This window comes from Mauremys reevesii, linkage group 10, assembly GCF_016161935.1.
Source record: "Mauremys reevesii isolate NIE-2019 linkage group 10, ASM1616193v1, whole genome shotgun sequence".
Lineage (NCBI taxonomy): Eukaryota > Metazoa > Chordata > Testudines > Geoemydidae > Mauremys > Mauremys reevesii.
The window spans coordinates 65,415,001-65,435,832 of NC_052632.1; the positions used below are offsets into that span (position 1 = coordinate 65,415,001).

Genomic DNA, 20,832 nt, shown 5'->3' on the forward strand with positions numbered 1-20,832 from the left:
ATGAGAGCCTCCCCACCCCCTTTTACGGGTACTGCTAGGCAAAAAAGTCTCATGTTCCGGCACACAGGGCATGCACACACTTAAGTGGAATATACATCTGCATGTACTCAAAAAATAGAGACTTGAAAATGGTTCCTTTCTCCTGAATACAGGTTCTTTGAAACACTCCCTGAAAGTAGCTGCAAGCATGCAGTCCTTAGCTACATATACTGGTATCCTACTGTGCAGATCTAGGGCTGCCAATCTTCTTAAAATGCTCTTCATAAAGAGATAAATAGCAAGCAATTATAGATCAGCTAGCTTAACATCAGTCGTAGGAAAATATTATAAACAATTTGTGGGGATTTAGTGAGGGGACTCTTTAAAAAGCAGAGAGTTGACTTGGATATAGGAAAGGGAGGTCTTGTGGGTTCTTTGAAGATACTACAGCAGTGGTAAACAATGGAAGTGCTGTGAATATCACATTTTTAGTTTTTAAAATAACATCATAGTATTCCATAGCAAGTATTACTGGCTAAAAAGAGGCAAATGGCATGTTTAGGGAGAAAACTGGCTCAGAAACAGGAAATTTCCCCAAACAGCAATTTATCTAGATGGAATAAAAATATCTGTGGGTTATACATATGTCACAAACATTTTGGAGCTCTCCAAATGATAAACTGAAGAATCGTGTAGTAAGTTGAATTTATCATGCACTTTTACCACCTTATTTGCATTTTTCTACTAGTCAATCACCACAGAGACTGCTTCTAATATTCCAAGTCTCTGAGCAGCTTTAAACAACTGTCATTAAAGAAAAATAAATAGCCAGGAAAAACTGACTTCTGATTTTTATAACTACATTTTTTATTTCAATTTGTCGGTTAGGTCAGCTGGATGCTCTCTGATCTTTTGGATACTGCATGCAGTATGAGCATGTAAGTTAATTTGTAAAGGGTTTGTGATTATCCTATAGATCTGTCTCACATGGAAAAGTCTGAGATTGAAAAACACAATGATGACACAAGTGAGACTGGGTTCAGGTTATTACAAAAGGGAACAGACTTGCTAGACTAAGTGATTTTTTTCCTGACCAGCTTGGCTTGAACAGTTATAGAAAGGTATTAAAAGGAGCCCATAATGCCAGTTTTCAAAGTGTGCCAATTTCTGCTACTTCTTTTTTCCTTCTAAACTGATCAGGGCCAAGGTTATTATTTTTGATCCATGCAAAAGGTGACCTGCAAAAATGGAATAAAATTGAATTTGTCATTTTTTGTTTCTCTATGATGTATAAAGAAGGCCTAAAAACTCTATTATCCCCCCACTTCAAAAAAGGGGTTTGTTTGTTTTTCTGTTTAAGAAAAAAAGGAAAAACCTAAGAAATATCAGAAAAGTTAAATCTGGACTTCCCTGATTGTACTAGAAGACTCATGAGGGCCTCAAATGTGCACTGCAAGATTTCTTCAATCCTTAGTTCATGAGGGAGGGGAGTTAAATCTTTAACAAAGGTATACTTTAGTCCAAAGAATTTATTATACATTGGAATTAGATAGATATTAAACAAACAAACACAAAAAGATCTTTAAATTGGCTGACTAAAATTCCCTTCCACTCTCATATGCTCAGAGTTCAGTTTCCTATCTTTGGTGATGCTACAGGCTCACTAATTCTCTGATCGGCCATTGAGTTCCAATGATATGGAACTCAATGTTTGACACTGTTGAAAAAGAGTTAAAACCAAAGATATGAAAGTTAAATATGATTTTAGCAGCATTAGCTGAACGGAGTGTGATCCTGAATTTAGTATGAACTGGTTTTAACAAAGACAAAGAGTATGAACTTGGCTACAAAAACACAAGGACTAATCTGACCAGAATGTTCTTAGATTAAAATAAGGCCATTTGCTCCTCTCCCTCCCTCCCCCGCCAGGAGTCTTTTTTGAAAGACTCATATTGCTTCTGAATAATGTAAAGCGCTATGGGAAAATAGAAAAAACAAAAGGTCTAATTCAGAGAGGACTGAGGGAGATGACTTCTAAAAGAAATGGGGATGGAAGGGGGGGGAAAGAGTCCTAGAATTAGGAAATACAGAGAAAAAGCAGAATGTGAGTGAGAGCACCACGCTGACTGTAAATAGCTGTCAATCCAGCAACTGGACTACGTAATATGTAGCTACAAAAAAAATTTCAGAATGAAAGCCCAGGTAAGAGGTTAAAGGTTCTTCTTACACCTTATTCAAAAAAAGCTAAGGTCTGATAACTCAGTACTTTAATGAGAGGCAAAATCACTCCTCAGGACAGAGAAAGATATTTCGGTACCTTACGGGAATTATTTAGAATGTCAGATGATGTCTAATAGTTCCTGAAGAGTTTGGGGTCAAATCCAGAGGGAGAAAGTTTCTATGTTAAAGGAAAGGAAAAAACACTCCTTAAAATTTAACTACCTTCCAGGAGGTCTCCTTCATTCACATAAACTTGTTTTAACTCCGTTTTCCAGTTTTTACTAGTCACATTTATAATATTTTACTACTAGAACACTTTTTTTTGTAATAAGCAGGAAAAAAAAAGATAGTTGATCAGTCACAGGCAATTGCAATCCATATTAAAGACTATTTGTGTAACAAGCTAACAAGGAGATATTGAGCTTAACTATTAATCAAAAAGCATGGATTTACAAAAATAAGGCAAACTGAACAATATTCGATTGGGTGAGCTCTTCAGTAATAAACTCCATATTAATGTTTAACCTCATTTTTCAATGATAGCATCGTCTTCTAGTTAGCAGCTCCATAAAAACCAAGGCTGACTTTTAATTATGAAGCTGGATGAATTAGTTTTTTAAAAAAAACATTACCAAGGAAATGCAAAGAAGTATTAGCAAATGGGTTTACATGCAATACATGGTGAAAGAGCTGAGACAATTAGCTTTAAAAAGAATAAACTAAAGTGTTCTGACAAATTGATCAGACTGTGATTACAGCCGAAAGTCCTATCTGTATTCTGACAGCTTACAGAGTTGACTTTATGGTTCTTGCAGCACATTTTTTTCTGGGTGATCTAATGGCAATAACTGGAATTTTGTAAAAGTTCCTTGCCTGGATGAAAAAGTTTCTTAATGGAGGTTAACTAGCAAGAAGGGAGAAGAACTATTTACAAGAAGTAGTGAGAAGCTGAGAAAAAAATGCAGCTCATATTGAATATGTGTACTGACACCTGTACTCTGCTATCAACAAGGTAGTTGAGGTTCAGTTTCCACCAGTGCATAAAATACAGCCAGGGCTGCTGTTATAAACTAGCATAGTGTCAGTGACTTCACACAATGTGAAATCATTAAATAGAAAGATGCAAGTAAGTAATTAACACACACAGTTTGCTCCTTTTTTGTTATAAGCAGGAGCCTGTTTTTGGACTCCACTCAGTGACATTCATCATATCTCCACTTGTGTTATCTGAAAATAATGCAGTTTGTAAACTCTTGTAGTTCATGTTCTCTCTTCCACAATTTGATCGCAGTACAAGAAAAATGAAAAGACAAACTGAGAGCATAAATTAAAGCTGCCCCTGGGAGCCACTGACTTGCATGACAAACAGTTGCCCTGAAATTTACTCAATAAAAGTTTTATAACTGCTTTGACAGTTCATAGTTTTATGATATTTTCTTAAATGCGGTAGATGCACAGAATTTTGGTTTTAAAATAAGATATTTCAATGGTCTTTCACTAATTCTTCTTAATCAAATACACTGTACAGCAAGTCAATCTTTACTAACTGTCATTTGTAATCAGAGTCACAAAATAATCACACAATAATGTGCAGCTAATGCATTATAATTGTTGCATCGCTATGTGATGGCACTGTGTTATTTCAAGTCATCAAGTTGATGCAAAGTCAAAATGTAACACTTTTTATACCATGAAAGGCATACAGTTAAAATACAGTGTTAGAGAGTCACCCAACATTTACCACTCTTTTAGCATTTTCCAAACTTATTTTCAGCAACATTTTTGTATGTTATTTTTGAAGTATGCTTAGCTCTCAGTTTTTTCTTGATTTTTTTTCTCCTTAAGTACTTATTTCTAAGGACATTGTGACTCATGTTTTAAAAGTAAAAATAGGGTTTATTGGTAGAGTATTTAAAAACTTGTCCCTACTGAATTATGTAAATTGGCCTTACTTCAAATTCCTCCATGGCGGTGATCTTACCAACTCTCAGAGGAAGAGCAGGAGCCGCTGGAAGAGGCTAGTGAAATACACCCACAGCCACACACACATCAAATACAGGAAAAGCTGAAAAAGGGAGCAACACTTGCACACATGTACATCTTGGAAATCTTTTCATTCCTCTATTTAACCTAGCAAGGTCTTATCAATTTGCCAGTCAAATTTTATATATTAAACAAAAATTATGGACTTCCAATGACACAAACATAACAAAAACTCACCCTGGGTATGCTCAGTGATTCAAAACTACTTCTAATTTTCCTAGGAATTCACCTAAGTGTTGTGACAGATGTGAGACCTTAGAAGCATGAAAAGTTCAAAAGACTATTACACTGAGATGTACCAGATGCTGTGGGCACAGGGATTACTTAGGCCCGGTCTACACTGGGGGGGGGGGGGCGCGGAGGGAGGGGGAGGAGATTGATCTAAATTACATGAATAATGTAGCTGAACTCAACATACTTAGATCGACTTACCGTGGGGTCTTCACCACGGTGAGCTGACTGCTGCCGCTCCCCCATTGACTCCGCCTGTGCCTCTCGCGGAGGTGGAGTACAGGAATTGATGGGAGAGCGCTCGGTCTAGACGTGATAAATCGGCCCCCGCTGGATCGATCGCTGCCGCCGATCCAGTGGGTAGTGTAGACATACCCTTACAAACTTTTATCTATATTTGTTATATATACACCTTTGTGAGCTAGGAATTTTATTCTAGCTTGATGGGGGCGGGTTACAAAGTTTCCCCCAGGAAACCCCAATGGTGGTAATTACTTCAAATTCCAGAGCAGGATACAACTTCAGAGAAGTATCACCCCCTGGAGAGAATTGTTTTTGCATATACTGGCTCGTACTGGGTCCATGAGGCCCAGCAGACAAAGAACAGGCTTTTGCTACAAAGGCACAGGCTGAACTAAGTCAGAAATCCTAATTTTGATCCTTGAATTGACATGACACTGTAACCAAGAGGGCAAACAGCGCTGGAAGGATTAGAAGGCACCACTCAGTCTACTTCCTCTTTGCCTTCTATCACTCTGATCTTTCCCAACATTCTTATCCTTTTTTCTCTCTTCCTCTCTTAATCATTCTCCCAAGATTAAACTGTTCCCCTCTCCTAATCAAATCTATCCCTCAACCAAATCAATCCTCCCCATCAGAGTCAATTCCTCCCCTAACTCTACATCTAAATCAATTCATCTCTGCTTTGCTACTTAGTCATCAGTCTATCCCTCAATTAAATCGATTCACACGTACTCATTTAGTTCATGAAGCTGTTTGCACTTAGCTCACATTTGGCAGGTGTTCTTCACAACCACATGGACTAAAAACTAATTATAAATTAAAGCTAAAATTCTGCAGTCTGACGGACTTCATCTGTCACTAGAAAGGCCAGTGTGCTCCATTCTGCTCAGCCTTGGACGAGCTCTAGCTCTAGCGATAAAACTCCCACTGAGTCTGAGAGGAAATTTTGGTTCACTGTCCCACGTCTCCACAACATTTATTAGCACCAAGGAAATGGTCAGTTTCGGGTATTTTTGGTATGCAATTTAATATAGACTATGAATCCTTGCTCACTGGTAAGGAGTTATTTTAATAATCTTTTTGCAGCCAGTGGAACTACTCATGTGAGTAACTGCCCACTAATGTAAGGAACTCACAATTTCTCTCTTTTCAAACACTTATTCTTTTACTTTTGTGCTCTGTGATTTTATCAGTTTAAATGTAAATCCAAAAATTCTAAAAACACTTTCTGATGCACCGCAAACTCCATACAGTAGCAATGTCTTCTTGGATTAAATAGAATAACCATGATTCATTTGTGTTACCAGCTAGCAAATAGGAGCGGCTAATGGGAGTTTTGCAAAGGAGTTTAGACGGGAAGCGTGTGTATGCGTGGGGGTAGATAAACTTAACATTCTTTAAACTTAAAGCCAAAAACATCCCCTGATAAAAATAAAACAGTAACAAAGGAACAAGATTCAACAGTAAAAAGATGATGCAGGCAGAAGTCCAGCAACAGAGTGGGGGCTATTCAGTTTATTGCACTCAATGAACCATGCATGATTATCTGCCCTTTGGGCAGGTGGCGTATGTGTGTATTCAGTAAAAGGACCTCCTTGCCCTCAGAGACTGTGAACGGGCTTTGGAGACCAGAGTGAATGAACTGGAGGAACTAAGGGAGACAGAGAGGTACAGAGATGAGATTTTCTGGGACACATTAGCAAGCTGCATGGAAACTTTTTCAAGACACCATAATAGAGGCTCAACTTACATGTATACCCCAAATTGAAAAACATAATAAGAGAACCAAAAAAGTGCCACCGTGGCCAAACAACAAAGTAAAAGAAGCAGTGAAAGGCAAAAAGGCAGCCTTTAAAAAGTGGAAGTTAAATCCTAGTGAGGAAAATAAAAAGGAGCAAATGACGTGTAAAAATATAATTAGGAAGGCCAAAAAAGAATTTGAAGTACAGCTAGCCAAAGACTCAAAAAGGAATAGCAAAAATTTTTTTAAGTACATCAGAAGCAGGAAGCCTACTAAACCACCAGTGGGACCACTGGACGATCAAGATGCTAAAGGAGCACTCAAGGACAATAAGGCCACTGCGGAGAAGCTAAATGAATTATTTGCATCGGTCTTCACGGCTGAGGATGCAAGGGAGATTCCCAAACCTGAGCCATTCTTTTTATGTGACAAATCTGAGGAACTGTCCCAGATTGAGGTGTCATTAGAGGAGGTTTTGGAACAAATTGATAAACTAAACAGTAATAAGTCACCAGGACCAGATGGTATTCACCCAAGAGTTCTGAAGGAACTCAAATGTGAAATTGCAGAACTATTAACTGTAGTCTGTAACCTATCATTTAAATTAGCTTCTGTACCAAATGACTGGAGGATAGCTAATATGATGCCAATTTTTAAAAAGGGCTCCAGAGGTGATCCTGGCAATTACAGGCCAGTAAGCCTGACTTCAGTACCAGATAAACTGGTTGAAACTATAGTAAAGGACAAAATTGTGAGACACACAGATGAACATAATTTGTTAGGGAAGAGCCAACACAGCTTTTGCAAAGGGAAATCATGCCTCACCAATCTACTAGCATTCTTTGGGGGGTCAACAAGTATGGACAAGAAGGATCCAATGGATATAGTGTACTTAGATTTTCAGAAAGCCTTTGACAAGGTCTCTCACCAAAGGCTCTTAAGCAAAGTAAGCTGTCATGGGATAAGAGGGAAGGTCCTCTCATGGATTGGTAACTGGTTAAAAGACAGGAAACAAAGGACAGGAATACATGGTCAGTTTTCAGAATGGAGAGAGGTAAATAGTGGTGACCCCCCAGGGGTCTATCTTGGGACCAGTCCTATTTAACATATTCATAAAAAATCTGGAAAAAGGGTTAAACAGTGAGGTGGCAAAATTTGCAGATGATACAAAACTACTCAAGATAGTTAAGTCCCAGGCAGACTGCAAACAGCTACAAAAGGATCTCTCAAAATTGGGTGACTGGGCAATAAAATGGCAGATGAAATTCAATGTTGATAAATGCAAAGTAATGCACATTGGAGAACATAATCCCAACTATACATATAAAATGATGAGGTCTAAATTAGCTGTTACCACTCAAGAAAGAGATCTTGGAGTCATTGTGGATAGTTCTCTGAAAACATCCACTCAATGTGCAGCGAAGGTCACAAAAGCAAACAGAATGTTAGGAATCATTAGGAAAGGGAGAGATAAGAAGACACAAAATATCATATTGCCTATATATAAATCCATGGTACAGCCACATCTTGAATACTGCATGCAGATGTGGTCACCCCATCTCAAAAAAGATATATTGGAATTGGAAAAGATTCAGAGCAGGGCAACAAAAATTATTAGGAGTATGCAGGGCCGGCTCCAGACACCAGCGCGACAAGCGCGTGCTTGGGGGCACTCTGCCTGTCGCCGGGAGGGCGGCAGGCGGCTCCGGTGGACCTCCCGCAGGCGTGCCTGCGGAGGGTCCGCTGGTCCCGCGGCTCCGGTGGACCTCCCACAGGCATGCCTGTGGATGGTCCACCGGAGCCGCGGGACCAGCGGACCCTCCGCCGGCACGTCCGCAGGAGGTCCACCGGAGCAGTGGGACCGGCGACCGCCAGAGCACCCCCCGCGGCGTGCCACCGTGCTTGGGGCGGCGAAATTCCTAGAGCCGTCCCTGGGAGTATGGAATGACTTCCTTATGAGGAGAGATTAATAAGACTGGGACTTTCCAGCTTGGAAAAGGGATGACTAAGGGGGGAATGACTGAGGTCTATAAAATCATGACTGGTGTGGAGAAAGTAAACAAGGAAGTATTATTTACTCCTTCTCATAACACAAGAACTAGGGGTCACCAAATGAAATTGGCAGCAGATTTAAAAGAAACAAAAGGAAGTATTTCTTCATACAACGCACAATCAACCTGTGGAACTCTTTGCCAGAGGATGTTATGAAGCCAAAGACTATAACAGGGTTAAAAAAAGAAATAGATAAATTGATAGGCCCATCAATGGTTATTAGCCAGGATGGGCAGGGATGGTGTCCCTAGTCCCTGTTTGCCAGAAGCTGGGAATGAGTGACAGGGGATGGATCACTTGATGATTACCTGTTCTGTTCATTCCCTCCAGGGCACCTGGCATTGGCCACTGTCAGAAGACATGATACTGGGCTAGATGGATATTTGGTCTGACCCAGTATGGCTGTTCTTATGTTCTTAAAATGTTTAATAGGGCTACTTGAAAGTAAGGACAAAAAATGGGCTTTGTGTTATTTCAAAATGACAATACTTTCCAGAAACAAAAAATTACTCCTGTACTTTTAGGGACAGGATAAGCCTTCCAATTGCTAGCCTCTGTAAAAATCACTAGTGCTTATATCCATTTTGGAAATGATGCCACTTTTACAGAGAAATGCTTCCAGCTTTCACAAAGGGTGCCAATGTTTCTGAAAAGCAAACAATGTTAAACAGATTACTTGACACCTTTTTCCAAAGTCAAATCCTTTCATGCAATCAAAAACAGGGAAGGATGCTTTGAAGTGTTGCATACTTAATTGTATTAGCATTTCCAATGTTTCATGTTTTAAAACTAGGATGTGAAAATCTGCTCCAGATTCAAATTTGGTAGAAATGGCCTTAAGGAATATTGGTTTTGTTATAAATTATGTACGTGTAACGACAGAATAAAAGTCGGATGGTTTTTTGTCAGAAGCAGCTGTTGATTTAGCTAGAACTTAATCCACAATGTACAATCACTTTTAGTATTTTGAAAAACAAATGGAAACATATAAACTGTGAAAAGTAAAATCAGCAGTGTGTAGATAGATATACATATCTATATACACATAGATATAGATATATACTGCCTATAGATATAGATATAATCTACCCCACACACAGACACACACACCACTGCAGAAACTCTTATGAGGTTCGGTAAATATACATTAGAAAAATATAAGAGAATGTCCTTTTATCCAGTTTAGGCTACATTCCTCTGACTTAGATCATTTACATCAAAAGCTCTGCCTTTTATCTGAATTTCTATTATAAAAATAAACTCATCTCCCCCATTCCATTCAGAGAAACAGAGGATTTTATGTTGTTTTTAAACTATATTCAAATTCTAAATTAACAATTTTCTATCCTAATTTCATTTTCAAATTCAATATTTCAAGTTAATTTTCAACTGTTAAGTTTTTAAGATTTTACTTAGAGAAGCTGACAAAGAAATTCACAGTTAAAACAGAAACACTGTACTCCACCCACCACTGAAATATGGACTGAGAGAAATTCAGATATGAGTTGTTTCAAAAATTTCCTCTCAGTGTTTGATAAAACAATAACAGTCATCATTATTATTTAAGATGTTGAGTCACAATATAACTAGAAAACTAGCAACTGTTGTTCAGAGACTCCAAATCAGATGAGGTGTGCCCAGAGTAAGGCTATGGGGTAAAGAAAAAGGTGCCTTAAATTACTTTTGCAGTTGCTGATCCTGGGGCTGGACGATGCTTCCCCTGGCACAAATATGAGCAGACTTCTTATGCTTACTACTCAAGACCCTCAGGGATCATTTTGATTGAGGAGTGTCAGAATATAGAGATGCCATGGCCATGCCCCTACAATCCATGTGCCAGGAGAGGGGTAGCATAGAAGCAGCTACAGCACCCCTATGTCACCAGAAGATTCTCCTTACGCAGTGGGAATGCTCATGAGGCTATTTAGGATGAGATTACAGCTTCTGCAAGCAAGGGAGAGTCACATCCATTTAGGTCTTTTATGCATTTATGGTCTTAATTTACCATAAATTTTTTCTTCTTTCACAGACTAATCGGAAAGTATTGTATTTGTTTTAGGAAAATATGTATATTTGGTGTTACTGTTTTTAATCTACAACTGCAGGAGAACATATTTACTTTTAAAATTTTACAGAATAAAATATACAGACCTTGATTCCTATCCACATTGGTTTTGTGCTGGCATAACTCCATTCACATCAATAGTTGCCCCCGATATACACCCGTGTGACTGAAATCAGAATCAAGTACATGCTATCGTATATTAAAATTTGTTCTATTTAAAGTTTTCTAAACTGCAACATATCTTAAAGAAAGATTTTAATCCAAAATTGAATCAAGGTTATTCTGATGGGTTTCCTTCTGCCTTTTTTCAGGTAGGAGAAGTGTATTTATGTTGTGCAGACTTTGAGGAGATGTAAGAAAAAATCCCAACTGTACTATTAATCACCTTTAAGAGAACAAAGAAGTGTAAACTACTTTCATAAGAATCATTAACTGATCTTTGCTATACTGCAGGCAAAACACTACCACTTCATTGGAAATATAAATCACCAGGTTTTTTTAGGACCCAACAGACTTCCAGGCAAATGTTATTATGGCTTATGCTGAATGATTAAATTGGTCCATTGGGAGTCATTCATGACCGTGGGAGTCCTACCCTCATAACTATTCTGGGTGCCTAAAGCTGGTCCTGTTAGCACTTCATTATAGATTTTTTAGTAATATTACTGTGAAAATTAATTAAAAAGTGTCAAGCTTCCCTGCTATGATGAGGTTTCCATGTGTCACAATTAAGTTTTTTTTAATAAAAGGTACAAAGTCCAATAGGATTACATTCATTTTGCCACATTCTGATTCAGCTGAAACAGCAGAAGTCCAGAGGAGCTCCACGGAGATCAGAATCTAACCCATTCAATTCTTTGGGGGAAAAGAATCCCTAAATTATCTTCCTTCCTTCCTGTTCATGAGCAGCTCAGACAACTAGAAGAGGTGAACATGTGACAGCTTTTCAAAAACATTATGTTCTAATTGTCCTGTTTGTTGGCTGAACTGCTACACACTGATCCCAAAAGAGTAACTCACAAGCATCCAATTTTTTTCCATCATTATAAACAATGACCATAATGGGAAATTTGAGACAAGGAAAAGAAAGTGCAGCCATATTAGTGAAAGAATATCAAAAGTCCTTCGTTCAGCCTAGCTTTCATTGATAAGGATCAACCCATATTCCCTCCGTCATACAGGAACCAAAATTCATGATGCCAACCACTTATCAAACTGTTTAAGTCCCTACATTGCCTGAATGTGACTGCCTTTGGCTCACAGAAATTATAGATGGAAACCAAAGAGGGAACATAAATCAACGAGGAACTACATCTTAAGTTGTGAATGAAATGTTTGCAGTATTGCTAGATGCTGCTTTATAGAAATACAGAGAAACACAAATATAGAATCTAGATTCTAGGACTGGAAGGGACCTCAAGAAGACATTGAGTCCAGTCCCCTGCCCTCATGGCAGGACCAAATACTGTCTAGACCATCCCTGATAGACATGTATCTAACCTACTCTTAAATATCTCCAGAGATGGAGATTCCACAACCTCCCTAGGCAATTTATTCCAGTGTTTAATCACCCTGACAGTTAGGAACTTTTTCCTAATGTCCAACCTAAACCTCCCTTGCTGCAGTTTAAGACCATTGCTTCTAGTTCTATCCTTAGAGGCTAATATGAACAAGTTTTCTCCCTCCTCCTTATGACACCCTTTTAGATACCTGAAAACTGCTATCATGTCCCCTCTCAGTCTTCTCTCTTCCAAGCTAAACAAACCCAATTCTTTCAGCCTTCCTTCACAGGTCATGTTCTCTAGACCTTTAATCATTCTTGTTGCTCTTCTCTGGACCCTCTCCAATTTCTCCACATCTTTCTTGAAATGCAGTGCCCAGAACTGGACACAATATTCCAGTTGAGGCCTAACCAGCACAGAGTAGAGCAGAATAATGACTTCTCATGTTTTGCTCACAACACACCTGTTAATGCAGCCCAGAATCATGTTTGCTTTTTTTGCAACAGCATCACACTGTTGACTCATACTTAGCTTGTGGTCCACTATAACCCCTAGATCCCTTTCTGCCGTACTCCTTCCTAGACAGTCTCTTTCCATTCTGTATGTGTGAAACTGATTGTTCCTTCCTAAGTGGAGCACTTTGCATTTGTTTTTATTAAACTTCATCCTGTTTACCTCAGACCATTTCTCCAATTTGTCCAGATCATTTTGAGTTATGACCCTATACTCCAAAGCACTTGCAATCCCTCCCAGTTTGGTATCATCTGCAAACTTAATAAGCGTACTTTCTATGCCAATATCTATGTAGCATCAAGTGATCACTCCTGATACCATATCAATTACATCACCAAAGAGCTGTCAATTCCTCACCATCATGGCTCTGCTTAAGATGTCATTCTTGAAATGCTAGATGACTTTCCTCTGGAAAAGATTTACAACTAAAGAATGCTACACTTCAGGCCAGATCAAAACTGGTGTCAAGTGGAGTAGCACCATTAACATCAATGCAGCTATGCTGATTTACACCAGCTGAGGATCTGGTCCAATGGGTATACTCATATAGCTCACCTCCTACCTTAGGCAACTTGTTGTCTATATGTTTGTCCTACACAGTCAAACCAGCATCTGTGTTAATGATCAACCTCTGTGGACAGGAAGGAACATTATGTCCCTATTTACCTGGTGTGACAAAGTTCCTCCTCTACCTTGGTGGGTCCTGTGCTTATTGGCAGATTTGCTCACCTCAGTGATCTTCCCCACAGTCTCAGACTCCCCTTCTCCTGTGTCTGATCAGGAGTGGGGAGGTTTGGGGGGAACCCGGGCCCACCCTCTACTCCGGGTTCCAGCCCAGGGCCCTGTGGATTGCAGCTGTCTATAGTGCCTCCTGTAACAGCTGCATGACAGCTACAGCTCCCTGGGCTACTTCCCCATGGCCTCCTCCAAACACCTTCTTTATCCTCACCACAGGACCTTCCTCCTGGTGTCTGATAACGCTTGTACTCCTCAATCCTCCAGCAGCACACCCTCTCACTCTCAGCTCCTTGCACCTTTTGCTCCCAGCTCCTCACACACACTTCCTCTCCTCTGGCTCCCCCTCACCTGACTGGAGTGAGCTCCTTTTTAAATCCAGGTGCCCTGATTAGCCTGCCTTGATTGGCTGCAGGTGTTCTAATCAGCCTGTCTGCCTTAATTAGTTCTAGCAGGTTCCTGATTACTCTAGTGCAGCCCCTGCTCTGGTCACTCAGGGAACAGAAAACTACTCATCCAGTGACCAGTATATTTGCCCTCTACCAGACTCCTGTACCCCATTGGTCTGGGTCTGTCACACTGGGTTTTTGTTTGTTTTAAGATAGACACTGGGCAGCAGGGGAAGAAAATTCACTGCTCAGGTAGAACGCATCCTCTGGATGTTGTTAAAGCTCTCCCTTTTTTTGAGTGGGGGAAGTGTTTGTTTGGCATTTTCTAAGGTTTTCTGAGTATAGTTCCTAAAGTATTAAGGTCGGAAACTCCTCCTTTCGTCTCCCTTATGAATTCTGTGTGTTTTAAGTTTAACATAAAAAAACCCTAAAGGGTGCAGTTAAAACAACCTCTCCGACGAGGGCTTGTCTACACTTAAAACGCTGCAGCAGTGCAGCTGCGCCGCTGTGGCATTCAGGGAAGATACTATCTACAGTGACAGGAGGGGTTCTTCCATTGGTATAGGTAATCTGCCTCCCTGAGAGGTGGTATCTAGGTCAATGGGAGAATTCTCCCATCGCCCTATTGCTGTTAACACCGGGGTTGGTTTGGTTTTACTGCCCCCCCCTCAGGGGTGTGGATTTTTTACACTCCTGAGTGACTTAGTTATATCAACCTATTTTCCTAGTGTAGACCAGGCCTGAGAGAAGGGTGTTAAGGGAATTTTATAATGTACTTATTGCTTTTCTGTTTTTCTTTGCTAGACAGCAAAATCCTTTTCTTCCTCTCTCTCCCTTTAGGCTGCATTGCCTAATCGCTCAAAAGCTTCTTTGTAAAAGGACTGCTTCTGCCACTACATTCTAGCCCCTACAGGGGTGGGTGCAGCTTCGGTGGTTTGGGAAACCCAAAATACTGGGATTTTAAATTTTAGGAAGGAATTATCCAAACATTTTACAGATTTTAAATATTAAAACAGACATGGAAATCTCAACTGGTTTACTAGTTGAGATACTAATGTGATACTAATGTACTTGCACTGAACTGATCAGGTCTACAGTACTTTTCATTTGTATGATCTGTGTAATATTTCTCTTAAAAAAGGAAAACAGATTTATAGTTGCTATTATACTACATAACACAAATACCCAGTCTTACTTTCCAAATCATCATCAGAATGGATTAAAAATTCTAAGAAGTTACAGAAACAAAATGGGAAAAATGCTTCTTATTGTTTTAAAGATTAACATTTAATGTTTTAAAAACAACTTAAATTTTTTTCAATTCATCTTATTACTAAGTAACCGTAGTAAAGATAGCTTTCTGAAATATTTTTCTTATTCGTGTTTTAAAAAGTTGATAGTAATTGCAACTTTTTCTACCAAAAATAACAGATGCCCTCCAGATGTATTTTAGTCTTTCTTGCTTTCCAAACTAAATTTGACATGTTATCTGCAATAAGGTAAAATGAGGAACTGATGCCAATTACATCTTACGTTACAGAAATACTATTCTTAGGCAATGTTAAAATTATTCTGTTATTTGGCCAATGTTTGTTCCATAAATCCTAATATAGAAAATGCTTAAAATAAATAAATAAAATGCTTTCAAAATCCAGAATACTATTTTGCTATAAAAAAGTTTTGCAAAACTTCCTTGCCCATTCACTCAGACAAGTAATTATTTTCCCCACAAGCCAGAAAAATATCATTAGTTCACTGCATTATCATCACCATTGCAAAGGTGACAAGGATATTTTAAAAATTTTTATGTGTGGGCTAGTAAGGTTGACTGTTTTGCAAGCCTGCAGTAATGAAAAAATAAAACTATGTTATAACAAGAGTCCTGAAATAGCAGTTCCTTTCCCTTTTGCTTAATGCTGCTCTAATTGTCATTAGACAATGATACAGGGCTTGACCCAAACCCAACTGAGCTTCCAATTGACTTTAATGGACTTTGTATGAGGACCTTAATTATTTATGTTTGTTCCCATAGGAGCAAGTTTATTTTACAATTTTTGCTTTACAGCTAAAAAGTGTGTGTATCACTTGTAATTATTTGGAGAACTTACTTTGACACAGAATTCATGCTTGTGCAAAAATAATGGTCATATATATTGGCTTGAGCTGAATCCATGTTGTAAACTTAAAAAAAAATTAAGTATATCTGTGTAAAATATTCTACATATTTGAACTGGACAATAATAGAGAGAGAACTGGAATGACTTCCAGCATCAAAGCTAGACTTAATGCAATATCCAAGTGGGTCTTGTTTAGTGATGACTTTTTTTGTTTTGTTTTTTTAATAAACAACCATGACTTTTCAGTGAAGCCTTTTGGATTAAAGACTATCCCTCTGACAAAACCACGCAGCTCCTTTCCATTTCTTTTCTTGCTGTTTTTAAAACAATTACAGAATTCATAAGAGTCACAGAGTCTAATGCCAGAATGGAACATTAGTTCATCTAGTTTGAACTACTGCATATCTCAAGGACTTACCCAGTTCCCCATTTTACCCAGTTACCCCTGTACGGAGTCCAATAACTTGTGTTTGCCTAAAGCATAGGCCCAGAAAGGCATCCAGTCTTGATCTGGAGATATCAAGAAGCAAGAATCCACCACTTTCCTTGGTGGTTTCTTCCAATGGTTCATCACCCTGGCTGTTAAAAATTTGAGCCCTATTTCCAATTTTAATTTTTCTTGCTTCGGCTTCCAGTTATTGGTTCTTGTTTTGTCTTTCTCTGCTAGATTAAAAAACCCTTTAGTTCCCAGTATTTTCTCCCCAGGAAAGTACTTCTACACTGTAATCAAGTCACCTCTCAATCTTCTTTTTGATAAACTAAACGGATTATTCTTATGATAAACTAATCCAGTGGCTCTAAACCTTTCCAGAGTACTGTACCCCTTTAAGGACTGTGATTTGTCTTGCGTACCCTCCCCCTCAAATTTCACCTCACTTAAAAACTACTTGCTTATAAAATCAGACATAAAAATACAAAAAAGTGTCACAGCCCACTATTACTGAAAAATTGCTTACCTTTCATTTTTAACCATGTAATTATAAAAAGAAATCAGTTGGAATATAAAAATTGTACTTTGCATTTCAGTGTATAGTATATAGAGCAGAATAAACAAGTCAATGTCTGTATGAAATTTTAGTTTGTACAGACTTCGCTAGTACTTTTTATATAACCAGTTGTAAAACTAGGCAAATATCTAGATAAACTGAAGGTTTCAGAGTAGCAGCCGTGTTAGTCTGTATCCGCAAAAAGAACAGGAGTACTTGTGGCCCCCTAGAGACTAACAAATGTATTTGAGCATGAGCTTTCGTGGGCTACAGCCCACTTCGTCTATGCATCCGATGAAGTGGGCTGTAGCCCACAAAAGCTTATGCTCAAATCAATTTGTTAGTCTCTAAGGTGCCACAAGTACTCCTGTTCTCTTTGTAGATAAATTGAAGTACTTCCTGGAAGACTTCTGTGTACCCCCAAGGACATACGTACCTCTGGTTGAGAACCACTGAACTAAACTAAACTTCTCACTGTAAGACATTTTCTCCAGCCTTTGAATCATTTGTGTGGCATTTTTGCTGCATTCTCTCCAAATTTTCAACATCCTTTAAAAAATATGAAGACCAGAACTGTATGCATTATTCTAGTATCAGTCTTATCAATGACATATACAGAGATAAAATCATCTCTCCACTCCTACGCACTACTCCTCTGCTAATATAGCCAAAAACTGCATTAGCCTTTTTTGCCACAGCATCACACTGGGAGCTCATGTGGGGCCATATCCTTAGCTGGAGTAAATTGTCATGGCTCTATTAACTTCAAAGGAGCTATGACAATTTTCACAAATTAAGGACATAGTCCAGACAGTGTATTTTTAAAACAAAAACTTAACTCCAACTACCAATTCAAGAGTTTTAAAACTTGTCAACATTTTCACTCAAGATACTAGGAAATCATAGCTCTTTGGGGCAGGAACTATCTGTTCTTTGTACTGTGTTTAGGACAATAGGATCCTTGTCCTTAACTAGGGCTCCTAGGCATTATGATAATAAGACAAATACTAAATGATAACTGTTGTTATAATGTATATTAGAGGTAGGGGTCCACTCACTGCTGGAGCGCCTCCTCCTGGTTGCTCCGGGGATTAGCTGGTTCCAGTTCTTACACCCTCTCCTGTCAGTTCCTTGGCCTGTGGTGTCCCTCTTTCTCTGGGACTCAGGGTGCTTCTTCTTTGTGACTAAGCCCTTTGGCCAGGTCACTATGGTCTTCCCCTTCCAGGGTAACAAAGTCTCTCTGGACAACCATCCTAGGCAGTCTGCACTCCACTCACTGGTCTGTGCCACTTCCCCTGTGGCGGGAACCTGGGCTTGCTCACTACTCTGGGTTCCAGCCCAGGGACCCTTCAGCACACAGGCAAGGTCTGTTCAGTCCCCAACCTTGCTGCTCATTCTCTGGGCTGCTTCCTACTGGCCTCCCACAGGCTCTCTTCTCTACCCTTCTCTCTTCAGGGTACAACCTTCCCTCAGGGCTAAGGTCCTACTCCCCTCTCTCTATTGCATAGAAGATGGCTGCAGACTTCCTCACTACAGCCCTTTGTGTTGCCAGTTTATCCTAGCCCCCACCTGCTCAGGTGACCTTCATCCTCCAATCAGGGGTTGCTCCTCCAGCCTAATCCCATAATGTGGGGCCTATCACACTAACTGGCCCTTTCTGAGCTTCCTTAACTCTTTCAGGGCTGGTGTGGGGTGCACACTCCACCACAAGAGATTCCTAAATTTGTTGGTCTGTTCTTAGAAACAGGAAGTTGTTCAAGAAACACACTTAAAATAATAAAGGGAAGGGTGAGATAAGGACAGAAGAGGTGAATGTGAGAAAAACAAACACAAAGCAAAGTGGGGGCAGTGAGAGTTTGAAGGAGAGAAAACAGGGATTTGGAAAACAGGGATTTGGAAAAGAATGGAGTAAGAAAGGAATGGGAAACAGTCTTGAAGTGAAGAGAAAGAAAAAGAAGGCCATGAAAAGAAAGAAAATGGGTGAGAGCAGATGATGGCACATTGAAGTCTTCAGTCCCTTCCACTGTATTTCTTGGATAGGGTGTTAATGCTCTAGGTTTTCAGAAGTGCAGAGTATTCGGTGCAAACACATATAAGTGGAAAAAGACACTGGGTCCCACTCTCCCTTTGCTGCCGCTAGTGGTGAGGGCAAGGACGGCCCCTCAAGGAACTCTCAGGAGAGGCAATCTTTCCAACAAAGAGACTCTCAGATAGGGCCCTTGCCTTTCAAATATGATGTGGGAGGTGGGGCATCTTACAAGATTCAGTTATTATGCTCGGTGCCCAGTGCTTCTAGCATGGTGCTCTGGGGTCAGGCTGACAATGGCCATGTGTAATATCACTAGGCTGCAGCAGTGAGGAACCAAATGCCAAACACCTCCCACACAGCAATATTCCTATTAATTATTCTAATCCCTCAGACTGTGCTGCTTCCCGCAGCCCCCACTGGCCTGGAGTGGCGAACTGCAGCCAATGGGAGCCACGATCAGCCGAACCTGCGGACGCGGCAGGTAAACAAACTGGCCCAGCTTACCCTGGCGGGCCGCGGGCCAAAGGTTGCCGATCCCTGTTCTAATGGATGTCAAAAAGCAGTGCTCAGATACATCACTACTCTGAATAATTCAAACATGTTTATAAAGAATATTTTATATTTCAGCTATTTTTATTTAGTTTTAAAACCCATCTGAAGGATTTTAACTTGCTGATATTTCTATGAAAAATCTACTGGGGAAGCAATTGTCAACCATTTCATGTGTGGTCCCTGGTTCTTAGCATTACAGTTCGTTACTACATTACAGACATGTTAACTCTTGCGAATCGATTGGGACAGTCGCAATTTCTGAGTAAAATTAAGCCTCACTCACGACCTTGCGCTAGAACTCTCAAATATCAGGATTTTTTTCAACCCTGGCACAAATGTATTTCCATACAGGAGTTACCCCACCCTAAACAAGGGAATGTGTTAATTCCAAAGTACTTTGAATGAAAATGAAAATTAATTTACATATCAGATTAACAAACTACCAAGCTAACAAGAAACAATGTGGCTACACGCCAGCAGGGAAGAGAAACTTCATCTAAAATAGAAGGGCGGGAGAGGGGCAACCTTCAAATAAGCAACTGAATCAATTGAACAAAATCCCTGACATTTGAGAATTCTAAAAGGGAGGCTTACTTTTACTTTGGGCTAGTCTACAGTGGCAACGCTAATGCGCTGCCGCGGCAGCACTTTAACATGCCTTGTGTGGTCGCAGCACAGCGCTGGGAGAGAGCTCTCCTAGTGCTCCAAAAAACCACCTCCATGAGGGGCGTGGCTCCCAGCGCTGGGGCACTGTTTACACTGGTGCTTTACAGCACTGCAACTTGCTGCGCTCAGCGGGGTGGTTTTTCACACCTGAGTGAGAAAGTTGCAGCGCTGTTAATTGCCAGTGTAGACAAACCCTTAGAAATCCTATCAGCCGCTCCAGGTATGGCTGGGGCTCTAGCTGTCAGCCCCAGGTGGTTGCTCCTGTGCCAGCCTGGGAAGAGGGAAAGGGGACCCCACTGCACTGCAGAGAGTGAAGAACCCTAAGGATCAGAGGTGAAGCTGGGTGCTTCAGGGGGCCTAAGGTGAGGAGGGTAAGGGCTGATTGGATGCGGGGGGGGGGCTGTATTGATGTTGGATTCTGAGCAGATGGGGTAAGTTCTGGGAGGGTGAACTGAGGGTGGTCGGGGGTCTGACTCATGATTTTTTATCTCCTGAAGTTGGCAATACTGACATTATTACATCACATGCAAAGATTCTAGAACAGGACCTAAGAATAGGATTACAGAAAAGAGTGATCCACCTGGGGGAAGGAAATGAAAATCATACTGTGGATAAATATAACAATATTTCAACAAAGATTTTTATTCCAGATTATTCTTGAATTATCTGCAAACCAAAGAAGAGTTGCTCATTATATTTTCCCCATTTAACCCAATCTCAAAAATTTATTTTTCTTTATTGGTTATGGAGCCCGTTCTTTGTTAATAGA

General features: G+C 39.9%; 1 protein-coding gene across 10 annotated transcripts in view; it reads right to left on the bottom strand.

Moving 5' to 3' along the window:
• Positions 1 to 20,832, bottom strand: part of SNX29 (sorting nexin 29) — a 484,058-nt gene that overhangs the window by 39,217 nt on the left and 424,009 nt on the right. For 2 of the 10 annotated variants that reach the window (XM_039492892.1, XM_039492893.1), the window contains exon 21: positions 10,661 to 10,740. The exons of 6 other annotated variants lie outside the window; for them this stretch is intronic. In XM_039492892.1, the coding sequence (XP_039348826.1) occupies positions 10,704 to 10,740 (37 nt within the window). In that variant the 3' untranslated portion in view covers positions 10,661 to 10,703. Of the gene's footprint in view, positions 1 to 2,296; positions 2,378 to 4,151; positions 4,265 to 10,660; positions 10,741 to 20,832 lie in introns of those variants that run through there. 2 more of the 10 variants (XR_005585772.1, XM_039492891.1) reach the window with 2 other exon arrangements.